This window comes from Staurois parvus, unplaced genomic scaffold (genome assembly GCF_062004578.1).
Source record: "Staurois parvus isolate SC_StPar_1 unplaced genomic scaffold, SC_StPar_1.0 ptg000425l, whole genome shotgun sequence".
NCBI lineage: Eukaryota > Metazoa > Chordata > Amphibia > Anura > Ranidae > Staurois > Staurois parvus.
In genome coordinates this window covers 2,524,699-2,544,860 of record NW_028318221.1, presented here as the reverse complement: position 1 = coordinate 2,544,860, position 20,162 = coordinate 2,524,699, and the positions used below count along the sequence as shown (strand labels likewise).

At 36.3% G+C, this 20,162-nt stretch overlaps 1 protein-coding gene across 1 annotated transcript in view; it reads left to right on the top strand.

The window, feature by feature from the left end:
• Positions 1-8,561, top strand: part of ATP8B3 (ATPase phospholipid transporting 8B3) — a 217,822-nt gene extending 209,261 nt beyond the window's left edge. The window contains 2 exon segments of the mRNA XM_089687466.1: positions 2,196-2,323; positions 7,645-8,561. Of these exon segments, the coding sequence (XP_089543592.1) occupies positions 2,196-2,323; positions 7,645-7,851 (335 nt within the window). The 3' untranslated portion in view covers positions 7,852-8,561.
• Positions 8,562-20,162: the final 11,601 nt, after the last annotated feature.

Sequence of the window (20,162 nt, the reverse complement as noted above, 5' to 3'; positions counted from 1 at the left end):
CTATGTGTGTGGATTAGTAAGAAACACCTACAGGCAATGGATCTCCTATACCTCAAATATTGCAGCTAGCATGTAATGTGTTCCCACATATAAACCATAAATCAAAAAAATGCAGCGCAGTACTATAAACTAAAATAAAGTGCTAAATAAATCAATATACATATGTGAATACAATCGTGCTTTGTGACAATAATATGTGCTACATTAAATGAATATCGACACATATATTTAAATAAACTACATATACCAGTGCTAAATAATAATGTATCCAAATACCAAATGAATCATATAAACAGTGAATTGTCCCTTTAATGCTCCAAAATCATCTTGTGTGCTTATGCGATATGCCCCCTGTGCATCATATATCATCAAGCAAGTGTCCCCAAAAAAAAAAAATAATGGTATCAAATTGCTGGTGAACTGTCCCTTTAAGACCGCTGTGCTCCAAGTGAATACGTGATCACTCTATTACGTATACAATGGTGTATCTAGGTTTTGTGCTGCCCTAGGCAACACAAAAATCAGCAGTCCCAACCTTTCCTGTGGAGAGAGCCTGGCACCGACCAAAACATTCCCCCCCCCACTGTGCAGAGAGCATAACACCGACCAATAGCCCCCCCAATGGAGAGAGCTTGACACTGGTCAACACCCCCCCAACCGTGGAGACAGCATAACACCAATCAGCAACCCACCCCCCCAAAGGAGAGAGCCTGACACCAACCAACACCACCTCCCCCCCTGGCCAAGACAGCCTTCCACTACCACTGCCTCCCCCATACACCCGCCGCCACCCCCCTCCTGTCCATGGCAAGAGAGAGAAACTCACATTCACAGCTCCGGACATTCCTGGGAATAAGAGTCGGGCTCTGCATACACCATCAAGCAGCCCGCAGGCTCTCTTGGATCCCACCTGGTCCCCATGCGGCATGTGTTCATTCTACCAGGGGGCTGTGCTGCCCCCCTGAAAAATGCCGCCCTAGGCATATCCCTTGTTTGCCTTGTGGTAAATACGCCCCTGTACATATATATATACACAGTATACAGGGTGCTCCTGTGTGACCCCTCAGTGCTTACCCACCTCCGACAAACTATTGCGCTCACCTTCTGGTTTGACCTGAATATTCAGGTCAAACTGTGCCTTTCCCTTTAACCCGGGAGGGTATGTCGGTACAAAAGCTCTCCACCTCTTTCAGCACATCTAAGCTCCAAAATGCTGCATCTTCAGCAGCACTTCCTCCACGATCTTCTTGAGTGTCAGGCGCTCCTTCGCGGTCAAAGACGATCGTCCGCAATGATCCAAGAACTTGGAATGCACCAGAGAGTGGGACAGGATGCTGAGGTCCGGGCTCCTTTGGAAGAGCTGCCGAACAAATTACGGGTTAAAGGGAAAGGTGCAGTTTGACCTGAATATTCAGGTCAAACTAGAAGGTGAGCGCAATATTGTGTCAGAGGTGGATAAGCACTGAGGGCTCACACAGGAGCACCGTGTGTATATATATATATATATATATATATATATATATATATATATATATACGTAATAGAGTGATCACGTATTCACTTGGAGCACAGCGGTCTTAAAGGGACAGTTCACCAGCAATTTGATACCATTTTTTTTTTCTTTTGGGACACTTGCTTGATGGTATATGATGCACAGGAGGCATATCGCATAAGCACATGAGATGATTTTGGAGCATTAAAGGGACAATTCACTGTTTATATGATTCATTTGGTATTTGGATACATTATTATTTAGCACTGATATATGTAGTTTATTTAAATATATGTGTCGATATTCATTTAATGTAGCACATATTATTGTCACAAAGCACGATTGTATTCACATATGTATACTGATTTATTTAACACTTTATTTGAGTTTATAGTACTGCGCTGAATTTTTTTGATTTTGTGTGGATGTTGCTGCGTTTTATAAAACTATTGTTTCTTGCATTTTAGAATGGGGTGCCTCAAGTTTGTGTAGAATTTTAAAGGTTGCTTTGCTTGAAAAAAGGTTGAGAAACACTGCACCAAGCAATAGATTACTTGTTTTTTTTAGCATTAACCCTGTTGGTTTTTTAAAGAGATTACCATGTTCTGACAGGGTTTGCCATGCACTCTAATTAGAAAACTAACATTTGATTGTTACCAAAGAATACTGTTTGCTTCTTTTATCTTTCAATTCTCTGCTCCAGATGTAATGCGAAATACATTAAAAGAAGGGTATACCTGGCTCATAATTCTACTGGCAGTTGGAATAAGCATTCTTCCTTCACTTCTTGTCAGTACTGCTACCAAGATTATGTATCAAAATCGGGTTCACGTGAGTATGATTTTATCTATTATTTTATTGGTATCTTATATGACATTATTAAAATAAACATGTCATGAGTGACATGTGTATGCTGCTGGGCTCTCTTTGAAAATGCTAGTTGTATGACTGTCAAGCTGACCTTCAGTATTTCCTGAAGATCATACTGTTGCTACTGCCTTCAACATTTCTTAAGTCACTGATGTGAAACAGGTATGCAAATCAGAAAAATCAGAGTAAAGTTAGAATTCATTATACTTGATCCTGGTCAGTGTCTTGACATGTTGATGCTAGGGGGATCAGCATGACAGTCGAGAAGCTACCATATTGCAAAAGAAAGGCCAGCAAGAGCAGCTTCTATGTTTCTGGTTTCCTTTCAGTGATGACATATTTACATAGGTAAACAAATCATAGTGTTTGTTAAATTACCACCTTGCCATCTTATATTTGTTAAATTTGTTCTGGCCATCTATGCTTCAGTGACAACTGGTCATGTAAGGACCATTCTTGTCAAAAGTGAAGAACAAGCTTTCAATAAATGATATCATCTGGCATAGTAGGTGCACAGAATGCAGTCATACAATATCCTTGGAATAGTGAGGTTCATTTTCCCTATTGTCTTCAGTGAGATGAATGTGTATTCTTTCTGATTCTGGATAATTTTGGCCAGTGATCAGCTGCACTGAGATAGTTCCTTCCTAATGTCTTCTTGGATAATTGGGTTGCCATTGGGTTTCCATTGTGCCCCAAAGAAATCTGTGAAATTGGTTCATGGCCTGAATATGCTTTGTCTTGGGTAGTGTGGTAGTGAAAGCAATATAGCACATATTGTACATGTTATGAGTGGGTAAAAACAAACCTCCACCGCTGTGGATTTCCTCATTGATATACAGTACAGCACCTCATGTTGAGCTTGATGACTTTGAAAAGACCGCTGTGCTTGTCAGTTGTCTAGAAGACTTTGGTACAGCAGAGAGTCCATCTTTTCAGATGAGCCAAATGGCTGCTGATGCCATGCCATCTTAGGTCTCAGTTGTTCCCTTGGAATTAATGGAAAATAAAAATACCTGATGGCCAAGCCTGAGGGAGAGCTCTTGAGTGGCTTCCTTATTGACTTTATTTTCATCCTTATTTTGCCTTGGTAATGATCTCAGATCACTAATTTATGCAGAGAAATCTGGAACTCCACAGTTCACATTCCTCGCAGGCCACATACATGGAACTTGTTCACTTAAATTTTATGCCAATCCATTTTTCTAATTTTGAATGGATACGGGTTAGAATCTTGGTCATGTCCTGCTGTTTTATTAGTCACAAAAAGAGGGAAAATCTGCAACAGGGACAAATACAAAAATTACAATCTGACAGGGGTTCTACCCTGTCCCTTCTAAAGAAAAGCATTTTTATTTTTGCCTGTATTGCTGTTGGACAGTTAAACCCACTCTTGTTGTTAAATGGTTGTCAGCAGGACAGAAAATGACAGAAAAAACGGAACCGCCTGGCAAATACATTTTAAAGCAGAACTACACTCTGAGCACCACAAACCAAAAGCGCTATTTAATTCATTTTTAATATTCATAGCAAACTCTCCCACCCATCCATGTTGCAATGCTTTATTTTGCTGAAAAAGCACTTAGAAAATTACCCTCTAGCATTTCTGGATGTGGCTATCTTGAAAAAAGGCAGGAGATTCATATAGCAATTACTTTCTGGAATCCACCTGACACTCAAGCATATATAGGCAGAAGGGTGTTTTCAGCTGAGTAGACCCGCTCTTTCCCTCCTGAAGACTCCTGAGATGTATAACATCATTTGCCTAGGCATGGAAACTAAGAAGTAACTAAAAAATGTTAAAAAAAAAAAAATTTAAACAAGTAAATATGATATACCTTCCTATCTATTTAGCAGGAAAAAGATTTAAATAGTCTGACTTGCTGATCGTCTGTGTGCAATCACAGCCAAGAGCTCAGTGTTGATAAACAACACAGAGTCCTGTACAGAGGGAGCAAACTAGAAGTAAAAGCAGCACACTTTACACACATTAGAAACATTACACATCGTTAGGCACACATTTAACCCCTTGATTGCCCCTAGATGTTAACCCCGTCCCAGCCAGTGTCATTAGTACAGTGACAGTGTATAGTATTATCACTGTTCACTGTATTAATGTCAATGGTGATATCAGTGGCAGTTAGTAAGTTTCCCCCAGCGTCAGTTAGTGTCAGATTGCTTGCCACACTATCTACGCCATTAGTAGTGTAAAGAAATAACAAAATAAAAACTTCAGTATATATACCATAGTTTGTAGGTGCTATAACTTTCAAGAAAGCCAATCAATATACACTTATTGATGTAGCAGAATACATTTTGGTCAAAATTATTGAAGAAATTCCACAAAAAGAAATCTCTATGTGTGTGAAAAAAATTATAGAAATTTAGTTTGGGTACAGCATTGCATGACTACGCAATTACCAGTTAGAGTAGCGCACCACTGTGTAGCAAAAAATAACCAGGTCCTGAAGGGAGTAAAACCTTCCAGAACTGAAGTGGTAAATGCACTGTCATGTACATAAACAGCTGTAATTAACTGTATAACAGTGTATTTTATCAAACATTTAATAAAGCACCTGGACCAGATTGCATACACCCACGGGTCCGTAAAGATTTGAGCTCTGTCATTTCAAAGCCATTGTTTCTAATTTTTAGGGACTCTTTAATGACTGGCATATTACCACTAGATTGGCGTAAGGCCAAAGTGGTGCCAATATTTAAAAAGGGGTCAAAATCTTTACCAAGTAATTATAGACCTGTTAGTTTAACATCTATAGTTGGGAAGATACTGGAGAGTTTACCAGTATCGACATGGGCTGGATGGGAGTGTTGCCGATGTGGAGGAACGTTTCTAAACCTCCTACCAGCATCCATTGCCTGTGGGTGCTTCCTGCGAGTGCTCAGTGCCGCGATCTGTGCCCGCTGTGTCCACACAGATTGATGTACGGGACTGCTGTGTGAGGCCCCAATTCATGTGATCAGTGATTGGCCAATCAGTGATCACAAGAAAAGTAGTAAACAAGATGTCACTTCCTAACATCATTGTTTACTACTTGTGAAATGATCACAGAGGTCACATGCTAACAACAGACTATTAACAACAGCATTGTACCATGTGACAAGCTGTGACCAATCACAGTTCTCACAGTATTTCTCAATGGCTATAGGATTACAGCCAGAGAGAACTAGAAATTATTGTTTTTACAGTCTTTCTAGGGATAAAATCAATCAATGTAAAAAAAAAAAGAAAAAAATCTCCATTCCCCCACAAGTAGTACAGTGTCACTATGGTGGTGGCTAGGGTGACAGTATGTAAAAAAAAAATACATAAATAATATAAAAAAAAAATTAAAAAAACATTTAAATTATAATTTTTTTATAAACTGACTTGGGGTTTTTTTTTAGCTGAAACAATTTTGGCCAAGATTTATGAAGAAAGATTATTTATTTGCAAAATTTTATAAGAAAAGCACTTTTTTTTTTCAAAATGTTTGGTCTTTTTCATTTATATAGCAAAAAAATAAAAATCTCAGTTTTATCTGTCTCAAAAAATGCTAAAAATGTCATTTGGGTGCAGTGTTGCATGACCGCGCAATTGTCATTCAAAGTGTGATAGCGCTGAAAGCTGAAAATTGGCCTGGACTAGAAGAGGGTGAAAGTGTCCTCACATGAAGTGGTTAATAAAAGACCACCTTGGACAGAAGGGTGGCGGTGGACGTGGTATATTTGGATTTTGCAAAAGCGTTTGACACAGTTCCCCACACATGGCTAATGTGTAAAGTAAAGTCTACAGGCTTGGAAAAATCAGTATGTAAATGGGTGGAAAACTGGCTAAAAGATCGTATTCAGAGAGTAGTGGTTAATGATTCATACTATGAATGTTCTAGGGTTGTCAGTGGTGTACCCCAGGGTTCAGTGTTGAGACCCTTACTTTTCAATATATTGATAAATGATATAGGGTCTGGGATTACAAATCCCATTTCAGTCTTTGCAGATGACACCAAGCTGTGCAGTGGAATAACGTCCTTACAGGATGTCTCCAATTTACAAGCCGACCTCAGTGCACTGTTTAATTGGGCAACTATGTGGAAAATGAGGTTTAATGTTGATAAATGTGAGGTTATGCACTTGGGGGCTAAGAATATGCATGCATCATACATACTAGGGGGGTACAACTGGGGAATCAACAGTGGAGAAGGAGTTCTGGTAGATCACAATCTTAATAATGTCATTCAATGCCAAGCTGCGGTTTCTAAAGCAAAATCCTCTGTTGTATTAAAAGAGGTATAGACTCCAGAGAGAGAGATATCATATTACCCCTGTACAAATCATTAGTAACACCTCACCTGGAATATGCAGTTCAGTTTTGGGCACCAATTCACAAAAAGAACATTGGGGAACTGGAGAAAGTACAGAGAAGGGCAACCAATCTGATAAGAGGCATGGAGGAGCTCAGCTCTGAGGAAAGATTAGAGGAACTGAATTTATTCTCTCTTGAGAAGAGGAGATTAAGGGGGGATATGAACAACATGTATAAATACATCAGTGGTTCATATAGTGAACTCGGTGTAGAGTTATTCACCCTGAGGTCATCACAGAGGACAAGGGGGCACTCTTTATGTCTGAAGGAAAAGAGATTGAAAAGATTTCTTCACAGTGAGAACTGTGAAAATGTGGAATAGACTCCCTCGAGAGTTGGTTCTGGTCAGCTCAGTGGATAGCATTAAAAATGCCTGGATTCTTTCTTGGATACACAGAATATAACTGGATACTAATATTTATAGGTAAAGTTGATCCAGGGAATATCCGATTTCCTCTGAGGGGATCAGGAAGGATTTTTTTCCCCTGCAGGAACAAATTGGATCATGCTTTGCTGGTTTTTTTGCCTTCCTCTGGATCAACTGTGGGTATAGGATTATAACTTTTTTTTTTATGGTTGCACTGGATGGACTTTTGTCTTTTTTTCAGCCAGACTATCTGTGTAACTATGTAACTATTTATTTAACTACTTATGTTGCTCAAAACAAATAAATGTTAATGATTATAAGGCAGCTATATTATCAGTTGAAAGATATATCACATTACCCTTCTGTAAACTATATTCAGATATTTTCTTTAGCTTTCATAGGCTTGTGGTTATTATATTATTTTACTTGTTAGAAAAATTGCACTGTATTGCAGATTGCAGTATTGAACATAAATTAATGCACTGTCTTCCCATCCTAAATGACCCTGGTGTTTGTTACTAAGTAGTTTATTACTGTGTGTTTACATCTCTTCAGGGACACTCATATGGCGCAAGAAATCAAAATGATATTAAAACGATTGCAATGACTACTCCTTTCAAGCGAGGCAGCTTACATCGCAGATCCAGTTATGCATTTTCACACAAGGAAGGATATGCTGATCTCATTACAAAAGGCACAAGCCTACGTAAAAGGCATAGCTCAGGTCAACAAACCCCAGAAGTTGCTGTTCCTCAAGAATGAGTAAGGTGTACAATAATGTCAGTAACCACCACTAACATGAACACTCTTCAGCTGTTTTTTTCATGCACTTTTTGTTCTTGGCTGAGATAATTAAATGTAACATTGTTTAAGTGTATTAAAATTGTATTTTAATTGTTATTCCAATCAGTTTAATCATAACAATCATTTTTTTTTAAATTGGGGTTGATTTACTAAAGGTAAAGTGCAGATGCTCCAGAGCTTAGTAAATGAGGTAAAGCTTCACTTAACAAAGGATACTCAATAACATGCAAGAAAAAACTGCGTTTTTGCTTGCACATGATTGAATGATAGAAATCAGCAGTGCTTCCCCTCATTTCAGAGCTTCCCCTCAGATCTAAAGCAACTGCACTTGCAGTGCACAGACTATTTGCCTTTAGTAAATCAACTCCAATGTGTGAAGAAATTAGTTTAGACATTATAAACTTACCTTAATTTTCATTGTCTTACATTTTTATATCTTGCATGTTCAAAATTAAAAGATAAAGTATGCATTTTTATTGATGCACTGTAAATAACTGTAAATACATTACCTGTATGGTAAAACCAGTTTACTAATAGCCTGGTGTTATCAGTGTACCTTTGTTTGCTGAGGGGAAATTACTGGGCCTACAGCAAATGTTACTGCAATGAAGCCCATTCAACTTTACTTTGCCAGCTGTATGTTCATAATAAATTATGTATCACATGTACTTTTGTTTTTCCTTTTTTTTGTTAGATTCTGTTTTTTGAGCTAGTAGTAGGCTTACAGTAAGCATGCATTTGTATAGATACCATGAAAACTATACATATTGCTGTTAGGTTTTGTATTTTAAAATTGTAGAGAAATAATAAAATATTTCATCTGTATTTTTCATTGAAGGGACTATTGCTATATTCAGATTCAAGGTTGTTATGATGGACTTCTGTGTAGATTTTGCACCAAGGAACTGTGCCTGCTCAATCTTCAGCGGGAATGGATGGAATAGATTCCCTTAAGAACTACTGCAGTTTTGGTCAGCTCAGAAGATTGCTTTGAAAAAAGAGCTAGATGCATTCCTAATTGTACAAAATATAACTGGATAATAAAACTTATAGGTCATAAAGTGAGGGGTAGTTGATTCAAGGAATATCTGATCCTGGGGGTTCAGGAAGGACGTTTTCTTTCCCTCTCTGGAGGAAATTGGATCATGCTTCATAGGATGTTTTTTTCCTTCCTCTGGATCAACTGTGGGTATAGGATTGTGTATATGGAGGGGTTTTTTTCTATTGGTAGAACTAGGTGGATCTGTATCTTTTTTCAAACTAAGTATGTAACTATGTGATCTGCATCAGTCAATGAACAATAAAACTGATGTTGGATCACAGCAGTGTGTCTGCGGGATAGCATCCCAGTTATAGTATTGCCAGCTGGAGCTATTTTACTTTTTAATATTTTTCAACCACATGGCAATAAATAAAATGGGTGGAGGGGCCTACCACAAGTTTGCTGAAGGGGTACGTTTTAATAAATTACAGGCCTGTTTTAGTAAACTTTAAAATCCACATACCTGAAACAGATAGTTGCTTGTTTAGGTCTAGGGGGCATGGAATATTAGACTTATGTCCCTGCTCTCCCAGTTCCAGTAGCATCCTCTCCCTCATGCTTCGGCTGTCTAAGGTTCTGACGTCATCTAGGATGAGGCAAAGGGACAGTCTACTGCCAGAGCATGGGGTGTGGAGGATTAAGTACATAAAAGTGCTTTTACTCTCCTCTAGACTAAATGGGCAGTTAACCTTTGCAGTGTGTACACAGCCCCATTGCAAGGGAGAACATTCAAGTTTCCTAGAGTTGGGATTTAAAGTGATTCTAAACCCTTATTTTTTCATTATCTGCTCTGTGTTATTTCACAGAGCAGCCATTTACCTCCTCTCTGGGGTTTCCCACTGGTGCTCTCCACTCTTCCTCTTCTCCGAGTGGCCCCATAATAAGCCTCTTGCTGTGTAGGCAGAAGTGCAGGGTCACTCCCAAGCTGGGCTGTGTGCATCCATATACACATACAGTGTGGTTTGCCCCACACACACACACACTCTCCCCACAGGATTTGACTGACAACAGCAGGAGCTCTCTCTGCTCTCAGTAAAGCCTGTGAGAGCAGGGAGAGAAGACAGAAGACCTGCAGCCTGGCACAGTGCTGGATCGATAAAGGAGTAAGGTAAGTCTCATTTATTTCTGTTACAAAATGCATTATCCTCATGTGGATAGATTGCACTGTCAAGACAATGCAGGATGATCAGTTTAACAGAATCATTTCTATAGGACAGAGAATTCCATACCAAAATTACCACAAAACCAAGCTCGGTGGCTAGTCTTGTAAAGCATGGCTTTTATTTACTAAATGTTTTGCAAGAACTGCTTCAAACACACCTTCATAATACATAAACACAGCTAATTATACCCTCTGCTGAGCTTAGCGTTTGGTTTTAAGTAAATTTCAACATTATTATACAGCTAGAAAACCTGTGCATGCAAGTTGCCAAAAAATACAACAAACATCATTTGTATGGTTAAAAAATAATTTACTGAACATAAATTGCAGAAACATACAACACTTGAAAAGAGTAGAGATGACCACATGTAAGATGCATTTGCGTTCCGAAACGCTAAACAAATGGAGTTGGCCCAAAGCATGAAGGTAGAGTGGTAATCCACCAAGATTGCTTCTTACAGCAGATTCATGAAACCTCACACTAAACATACACATGGTACCATCTTGAGTAAAGTGCCAAACATTTAGGACATTTTGGTTTCTGATTTCAGAGAAATTTAAACAACATTGCAACACAAAAATCTAGATTACATCAATACTGTTGTTGCTGAACACATTTGACACAAGACTGCCACAAAACAAAAAGCTTTCCTGTTATCTTATGCGGTTTGCATTTTTTCCCATTGATACTGAGATGTGGCTGCACTAGCCATGCTTTTATTAAATAGTAACCCATACACTAACAGTTGTTTTCCTAAAAAAAACAGTAGCTGTGCAGCTTATTTATTAAATGATGTCAATCTTATACCAGTCCTACGTTGACTTCAAAGATCAAATCAGGTTAAGGAAAAATTCAAGTAGACATTTCCACACAGTTTGATTTAAATATGTAAGTAGAGTACAGTTTTTTTGGTCTGGTATTAAGCTCCCTGTAGCGAAAAAGCCTCTATAATGGGGGCATTACAGTGCTGTCAGAGAGTACACCAAACTCCGAAATCCTACAGCTAGTTTTATAGAGCTGCAAAATGATCAACAGCAGACACTGAGATTATGTAGGTTATAAAGACACAAAAAATGCTAGAATTCTTTTGCTACAAAAACCACTGGCAGTAGGAACTCTTGTCGGGTAACATCCCTAACTCATAATGAAAACTTGGCAATTAGAATTGAAAGTGACCAGTCGTCATATTTCAGGACACAGAAAAAATAAATAACTTTTTTTTTTCTTTTCACAAATATTTAAAATATATTTGCTCCAGGTGTGCATGTCAAAAATACGTTTAACTTTGTGCCTTGAACTAAAAGACCATTTACGGTTTTGATCAGCAGTGCATCTGTGTTCATTACAAATTTGCAAAAGATGAAAGGAAATAGGACATTTCTATGTCGCAATCTACACATGCTTGCAGTAGACATCAAGTTCTTATGTTGACTTTTACTAGCAGTGTTAAAAACTGCACCTTTTGGGAAACCTGGAGATAGAAAAATAAGTAAAAATGTTTTCAAGTATAATTATGGAAATGTAATGTTAGTGTGGCATTAGAGATCATTTATGGGCAGTAGACTGATTACAGGACTTGTTAAAATTTAGGTGAGTCTAAATAGACCATTAACTGCACTAGGACATTTAGCATTGGATTTTCATGTCTGAACATTTATATGTAGTTCCAGTTGTAGGTACCGCACCCTATGTATAAAGTAAATGCTCACATTCTCATCCACAAAGAGATCCATACAAATCTAAAACAGGTATAGAGGAACTCACAGATCGTGAAGTGGAGATAAATCAAAGCAACAGTATTTTATTGTCAATGTTTCGATGGAGCTCAGTCCATCTGTCTTGAGAAAGATGGACTGAACTCCGTTGAAACATTGACAATAAAATGCTGTTGCTTTTGATTAATCTCCGCTTTAAGATTTGTGAGTGTCTCTATACTTATTTTGAAAAAAAAAGAAAAAAAAAAATATATATATATATATATATATTTATATATATACATACACATATATATATATATATATATATATATATATATAATATTTTGTCTGTTCTTTAAATATATGTCTTAACTGATAATCTCCTTAGCAAGGAAAATGTCACCTTTTAGTGGATATTAGAGATGGCATCTTCTCTTTTGAATCATTGGGCACATTGATCTTTACAGATTTTAAGATTTTTTAAAATTAGAACATTGCAAATGTAACATGTATGGCTTTATTCACTGAGTTTACAATGATAAACCAATACATAAGTATACTTACATATTTTTTTTATAAGTCTATGGATCTCTAGACTGTCAAAGATTCATGTGGGCTGAAAAACTAAGAATTTAAGAATGGTTGCTATGTAGGGTTTTTTTTCTATTTTGTAATTGCAGACCATAAGGATTGGCCTTTTATGGTTTTTTTTATTCAAAATTTAAGTAACATTACCATACTTATGCCCCTTCTGAACCCGGAGTTACTTGTTTTGAACAAAGTGGACAAAGGATCACTTTTTTATGTTTGTTAAATTATATAATTTTGTTCTGAATATTTTTTCATATTATTGCCTAATGCATTATGCGATATTGTGGACTTGCCTAAAATATGTACCAAATTATGTAGGAGAAATTATGTGATTGTATATAGTAATAGATGAACTTTGCAGTATCATTAGTACAATGTTTGCTCACTGATCATAAATGACCTCCAAACACAGAAAAAAATGGATTCTATGTTAAACATGTTCCCGTTATTTTTTATTGTTATGTTTTTCACAATATTTGAGGTAATTTAATTAAAAACATTATAGGGCATACTGCTGTCTTACACAATAAAGTATAGCCTTTAATAGGTGGTTCAAGTCACAAAAGTAGTCAACATCATAGCATGCACGTCCTGTGAAAGGAAAACACAGATTGTGACTCTGTAGAAAGCAAAAAGGGTTAGGGTTTTTTTTAGATTGCTTTGGATATTTCTTTTGTTGTCAATTTGTTGAACAGTATGTTGTATGGACAGTTTGAAAGCCTTAAATTTACATGATTCATAAACATTTATTCTAAGCCTGACATTCTCTGTATATAACCTATTTTGTAAAAACGTACACATTCATTGTTGGCTGTATCTTTCCCCAGTTTTGCCGAATAATATGACTAGTTTTTCCCATTTTAAATTGTTGCCATCATTTGAAAGCTGTGATGCCTAAAGTAGAACTAAATTTAATTAAATAAGCAATTTTAAACTAAATAAGCAATTTTTTTTCATTGTAAATTAAGGAATAGTATAACCCCTGTCAATTTTTTGGGGCGTCTGTGTCCCGTTGAGGAGTTTTTTTCTCTTCACTTCCTATCCCTTTGCCAAAACAGGAAGTGAGAGGAAATCCTTCCATATTGAGGAATGCCTGGTTATCACCAGGGTCACAAGAACTGGTCTCTGTATTGGAAGATTTTCCCTCTATTCCTCTTTTGATGAAGGAACTTTAGGATGGTGTAAATTCTTTGCAAGTTTTTGAGAAAAATAGGCAAAACCTTAATACAGTGAATGGCAAACAAAATAAAAGCAGTGGAAAATCTGCTTATGTCAGTTTTATATTCTATCAAAAGTAATATTTCCTATACAATGAATAGAAACATTTGCCCATAGATGATTTACTAAGTGTGTAAGTTTTAGTGCCAAGCCAATCAACCAGCATTTGCTCTGTTAAACGTTAAGTCATAATTTACAGAAATCTGGTGCCTGAACCTTGCATGTGCCACAAGCCAGGGTTAGACTTGTTTACGCAAGATTCTATACATCAATATATCCATTACATTCTCTCTGTGTGGGAGGAATCATAGAGCTTACAGTGGGTGGGATTAAGAAAACCATATTCACACAGGATAGCAACTGATGTTCCCAGAACATATGCTAAAATAATTGAGTGTAATACAAATAAAATATACATACTGCACTGAAGGGTTGATTTAACTGAATATGGTAACACAAAGCAAATTATTGTCATAGTATGCTAGCAGGATCCCTAAAATGCTACATTTGATTTTTATCCCAAAGCTTGTCCTCCTGCATGCACTACTGCAGTAACTTAAAAAAAAACAACAACTTCCTAGATATGGGGTAAACTTGCAATTCTCCTTCTCCCATACCACAATGCAATGTTTCATACCCAAGTAACCTATCACTATGCAAGGGCCTTGTAATAGGAGGACTGCTAGGGCATTCCTAGATCTATGCAAATACTGACTTTCAGAAACTCAATATTTCTATAAGATCTTTTGGGGAGAACTGCAGCAACACATTCAGAATGATGTCAGCCTCCACAAGCCCCTGTATTTTGTGTCATAAGAGGGTGTCTGCCAACAATCTGTGGTGCTACTATGTTTTTAACATGTTATTTACAAGACCAAAATCAGTGGTTAATATGATGCTTGTTTTACATGCATAGTCAGAAGACAGATAATGTTGAAACATTAAAGGGGAGGTCATGTGCTCTGCACATCTTAGTCACTTAGGTCAAAAACATAACTGTTATTTGAAAAATAAATACTTTTTAAATATGTTCATGATTATTAAAACCAATGTAGCCTTGTATCAACAGAGGGGATTATAAATACCTGCTCAGAGTCATCTAACCAGAGGTAAGTTTCCTCATCTGAACTCAATATTATCTATTCAATTGAAGACCGAAACTTTAATCTGGGTTGCCTCATCACTTGAGAACACTGCATATCAAGCAAGTCTACACAAAGCATTCTCAACTATCCATAGCCGGTACTTCAAAGAGTATAAAAAATCTCCTCGAGAAGTCATATTATGTTGAAATAATTAGTGTATAGGTTGAGCTGCATACCAGAAACCTTAACTGAATCGGTTTTGGATGATGGAATTTACAAATATTACACAATTGTATGATCTACATAATAGTCCCATTGCTTGTCCAGCTTTCCAGGTTGACGTTACAGTACTGTATCTCTACATACATGAATGTCAGTGCACAATATTACATAATTTGGCTATAAAAATTGTAGACTGTAAAAGATTGAGCAACTTGTGCTATTGTTCAGCATACAGTTTTAAAATATTTTTTTTCTGAAGTTGATGTAAGATGTAAATTGTTTCACAATCTAATACATATGATAATTGCATGAAAATAATACACCAGGACCTTTTTGGCACAAATAGAAACATAGTTGGTTTTTATCACTGATTGTTCACTTTTAAGAGCAAAATAAACCATTTTAACCTTATTTTTGCGCAAATATGCTAATTGCAATAGACACAGAAATAAGACAGTTCAGGGTACAATGATGGAACAAAGAATACTGGCAAAGTTTGTATTTTGTTTTAAAGCAAAATTGACTTGATGTGTGTGAATCTGACATCTCTGTCTACTCTTTATTCCTCAATACAATAAAAACTGTGATTGAAATTTCTGCCCCGCACCACTAGTGTCTGCCTTATAAATGTGCATAAGTCACTTTTGTCCGTGTTATTTGTACTTGTTACACACTAAAAACATGTCTCATAAGTTCAGTCTTAAACTGTTCCTTTTAAAAAATGGGAATATGTTTCCATAGACATCTTTACAAATTATATAACATAAATTAAATAAAAAAAAACACACTTATTTATTTTCATATGTTTAATAAACGTGGGTTTGAACATCAAAAATGTATTTACTTAACAAGTTTTAAGGAGGATTGTGTGTTGCCCAAGAAATGTATTTTCTGAATGATATAACTTATGACTACAGAACATTCAAGGATGCAGGTAGATTTCGGAAGAAATGCTGAATTTTTCATGGCTTATTTTAGATTCAATTCATCCAATTAGTGCAGCAGGCCTCAGACTCTCCCAAAGGGTAATGGATTGCTTTTACGATAGCGGGGGATTGTCACTACTTTTAAATCTTTGGTTTACAGCTGGAAGACTCTGAAGCCATTGGCTAACTGGGTGTCTTTGCGATCATCTAAATAACTTTTCAGGAAAACAGTGGGACAATTACTGTGAAATATCATATTTTAAAGCATTAAAATTACAATTCAAAACAATTTTAACTATTGATTAGCAACCGAGTTAACTGAATTTTAATAATATGACAATTTAAAATGCAAAATATTTTTTTTCATGTCCCTTTTTTAGAGACTGTACAGCAATAAAGGTGTATAGTCACAGCAAGCATATTTGAGTTAGGACCATAGTGAGGAACTTAAACTGAGTTAGGGCCATAGTGAAGAACCTTGGGTTAAAGAGACCTTGTAAGCTCCTTATGCCTATCAAGGTAAACATAGCAGTTAAACGCACCCATGCTGATAAATTAGTGTGCCTTTACATCTTAATTTTGCTTTTTTGCTGTACAGAGACCAGAGCATATCCTTTTAATCAATTTAACACTTCTGGGAGTGTCAGAGTATGTATCCTAGAGTGATGGAGCTATTCACCCTCCTCTTCCCTGATGGCAGCCAAGGTCCTGGCAGTAGCCAGTTTACCTTTACATGCTTTGCACTCACAATCTTTGCAGATTGAAGGATCTAAAAAAATATAAAAAAAATTCTAGCAGATTGCCCAATGCTTCCAGATCCACTGATTTAGCGAGGGCAGTCTCTGACATTTCCAGAAGTATTATAGGTGATTTAAAAAAATAAGCACTGGTTTCTGCACAGCGAGGGTGCAAAATTATGAAATAAAGTCCAACTAACTTATCAGAGGTGAGTACATTTACCTGCTCTGTTTATCTTGGTATACACAGGATGGTTTCAAGGTCTCTTTTAAGCATAACAAAGTTCAACATGTCTCATGACGGCCTGTTTTTAACTCAAATGTATCCATTCTATTCCTTCACATAGTTTTACAGGGATTTCTAATGCATAGTGATGGCACAAGAAATGTTACATAACTTGCAAAATGTTAGAAGATAGGTGATTGTCTTTTTTACCTTTTACTCAGAGACACTTGTGAATGTCATATTGAAGATCTGAAGGACTTATCTTGGTTTAAGGACAACAGTTACCCTTTAAGTGCATCTATACGGTTACACCAAAACTTTTTTTGTTTTTGTTTTTTTAGCTAAACCCATCTTGCATCTCCCAGATACTCTAAGGCTATGTCTGATGAAGTTTTCCCTGTTTTACATTTAAACAACATACAAGAAAGTACATTTCTACGTTTGTTTGAGCTTTTTCAATCATAGTTCCAGAACAAGCAGAAAATGATTTTGATGTATGTTTTACATTCAGTTTGTATTTTTTACTACATACAAGGCCTCATTGAGAGTAACATAAGATTTCATAGATCGGTCACAGATTATTGTAGGCCCTGACCATGGTTTATTTAATATTGTTGCTTTCTCTTTCACCTGTCATTTGAGTATAACTGTACATGGTGCAAAGAGGAGCAATGCTAGTGTTAGTATTTAAATGTTTTATTTGATTGAAAAATAGGATACCATTAAAATGGATAGTTTGCAATTTTATTTTTGTGCACTTACATCCTGGGCAATCCTAGTTTTGTGCCAGTTAAATCCTGATAATTTGACATACTTAACAGTGCAATATTTCAGTTGATGAAATGTTATGAGAAAAACATTGTCTACCATAAATCATATTAAAACCACATTCCATGCAATACCTCTACTCCCGCAGAGATATCTCTGGTAGATTCTTTCTACTATTACCCAACCCACCCAAAAAATCAGGAAAAAATACAGTAGCTTAAGAACAGTACATTTCTCATGCATTAAATTATAATGTCATTATTTATTTTTACTGCTACTCCTTCAAATTACATTTTAAACACATAACACATATTATAAATACTGTCTTATAAGATGAGACAGAATAAAAGTATCAGAAGCTGAGCTAAATAAATTACATTTGCTCCTCTGTCTTGTGAAAGGTTGTCTAATGTACTATCTTTCACAAGATGAGGTGAAATGGTATTAATGTCTAAATATGTAAACCATAGACCAACCTTGAACTTCCTTCTTTAAACATTCAATTTTGCTCCCTCATTTTATGCATCAAAAAAGGATCATGCCACACATTTTGGCAAAGAAAAAAATATATAATTTAACAGTAGAAAGCTTCAAGTCACAATTTCCAAAAACTAGCTAAGTATCTTCACATAAACTATACATTAAATATTTGAGGTATTTCAGAGAAAATTGTCAAAAGCTTGAGAGGTCTGTGCTGAAAGAGAAGGTTGTAAGTGGCCTCCATTTTCTAGTAGGAGTTGCTAAGTGTATGAGGTTAGGATAGAGGATGATTTACTAAAGGTGCAAATTTTACCCCAGCTGTGTTGTTCTGCATAGACTATTTTTTTTGCTTCGTGTTCCCATCATCTGATTGGTAAAAATGCAGATTTACTGGGATGGAGAAAAAAGCACCCATTTAGTAAATTCCCAAACAGTAGTTCTGTAAAGAGTTGAGTAATGGAAAGATTCAATTGTATTTACATTACATCTTGAAGTATACTTGTATCTAAGGAAGCATTCATATGATGTATTTTAAGAGGACCTTGTACTATGATTACATAAAAAGTTTTTTTTCAAATCATATATAATTTGAGTCTAACGCATTACATACAAGAGTTACTATTGTCAATGCCTGGTCTCCACATTATCAGTATGTGTTGGACTAAACTGTTTTCTGAAGCTGTCAGATTTGATTATCTTCAGCCTGCATAGTAAGCTTTCTTTGAGGTTCCATGTTCCCTTACTGCCTCTTATAAGACTTCAGAGAAATCATTGAGACCACAGCCCAGGGCTGGAGAGGAGGAAGAATGCTGACATTACACATCACACAACTTTTGAATTAGGAAGCTTGGGATGTCTAATCAGTTCAGCATTCTCAGAGAAGTTGAACAATATCGAATAGCAAAACCAGGATCTTTACACAAAATATAACATGGGTAATGTTTTATAAATTCACTTACAAAACTGAATAGGTAATGTATAATATACTCTTGCAGTCTACTTTTTTCAAGCAAGTTCTGCTTTAAGACAAATCATTTTGTTGTTGTTGTTGTAGCTGTCATTGTTCTTCTTATTATTACTGTTCATAATTCAAATGGAGTGTTTACCATTACATTACTTAAAGTCGAACGCCAACCAAAATGTTTTTCTTTAAATTTTACATAGAGTAGAAAAGGGATAGAACTTCTGTTAGGTTTGAATTACTTTTTGTATTTCCGTTGGAGAGATTCACTCTTACTGACATGCAGAGGGACTGCATTGTCAACATTCTACAATTAGCACTAGAACAGGAATACTGGAGATGTCGTCTAATGGTGATACCTGTTCTGATGACAATTGTCAGAGGTGGTGTCTCCTCTCACTTTGGGGAGAGTGCTACTAATTTGCTTTTATGCTGTTGGGACAGGAAAGAAAATCTTTCCAGAGTAGACAGAGATCCCAACTCTTACCCACTGTATACAAAATGAAAAAAAAAAGTTTGAAACATTTTTTAGTTGGATCGCTAGTTTAAATTTTGCAGTCTGGTTTGGAGTTCTATTTATTGGATATTGTTTTCCAGTTAACCATACTGTTAATGGATAAACCAAAGCAAATGATTCCTTAGGACATGTTATGAAATCCACTATTTTGGCCAAAAACAACTGACACAATGGGGTTGATGTACTAAAGGCAAATGGACTGCTCACTTTGCAAGGAAATAAGTGAATGAGGTGAAACTCTACTGATTTCCATTATCCAATCATTTGCAAGCAAAACTGCTGGATTTTTTTTCCTTGTATATTCTTTGCAAAGCAAATTTTCACCACATAAGGTCTTTAAAGATTGCCTTTAGTAAATCATCCCCAATGACACTTGGATGCTGTAAAAAGAAACAGTAACCTATATTAACATATATAGTTCACAAAGAGGCAATGGCACATCATTACCCCTACACTTTCTTGTTACTATGCATTTACTATGTCTGATTCCTGTACTAAGTGATAGCCCCTTGCTAATTTAAATGGCATTCATTAATTCTAGAAATCTTTCTGTAAGTACCTTGCTGTATAATACCAAACCTTGTGGAAGTGCCTGTTATTGCAAATGCTGTTTCAATAAACTGGAATTCAAAAATG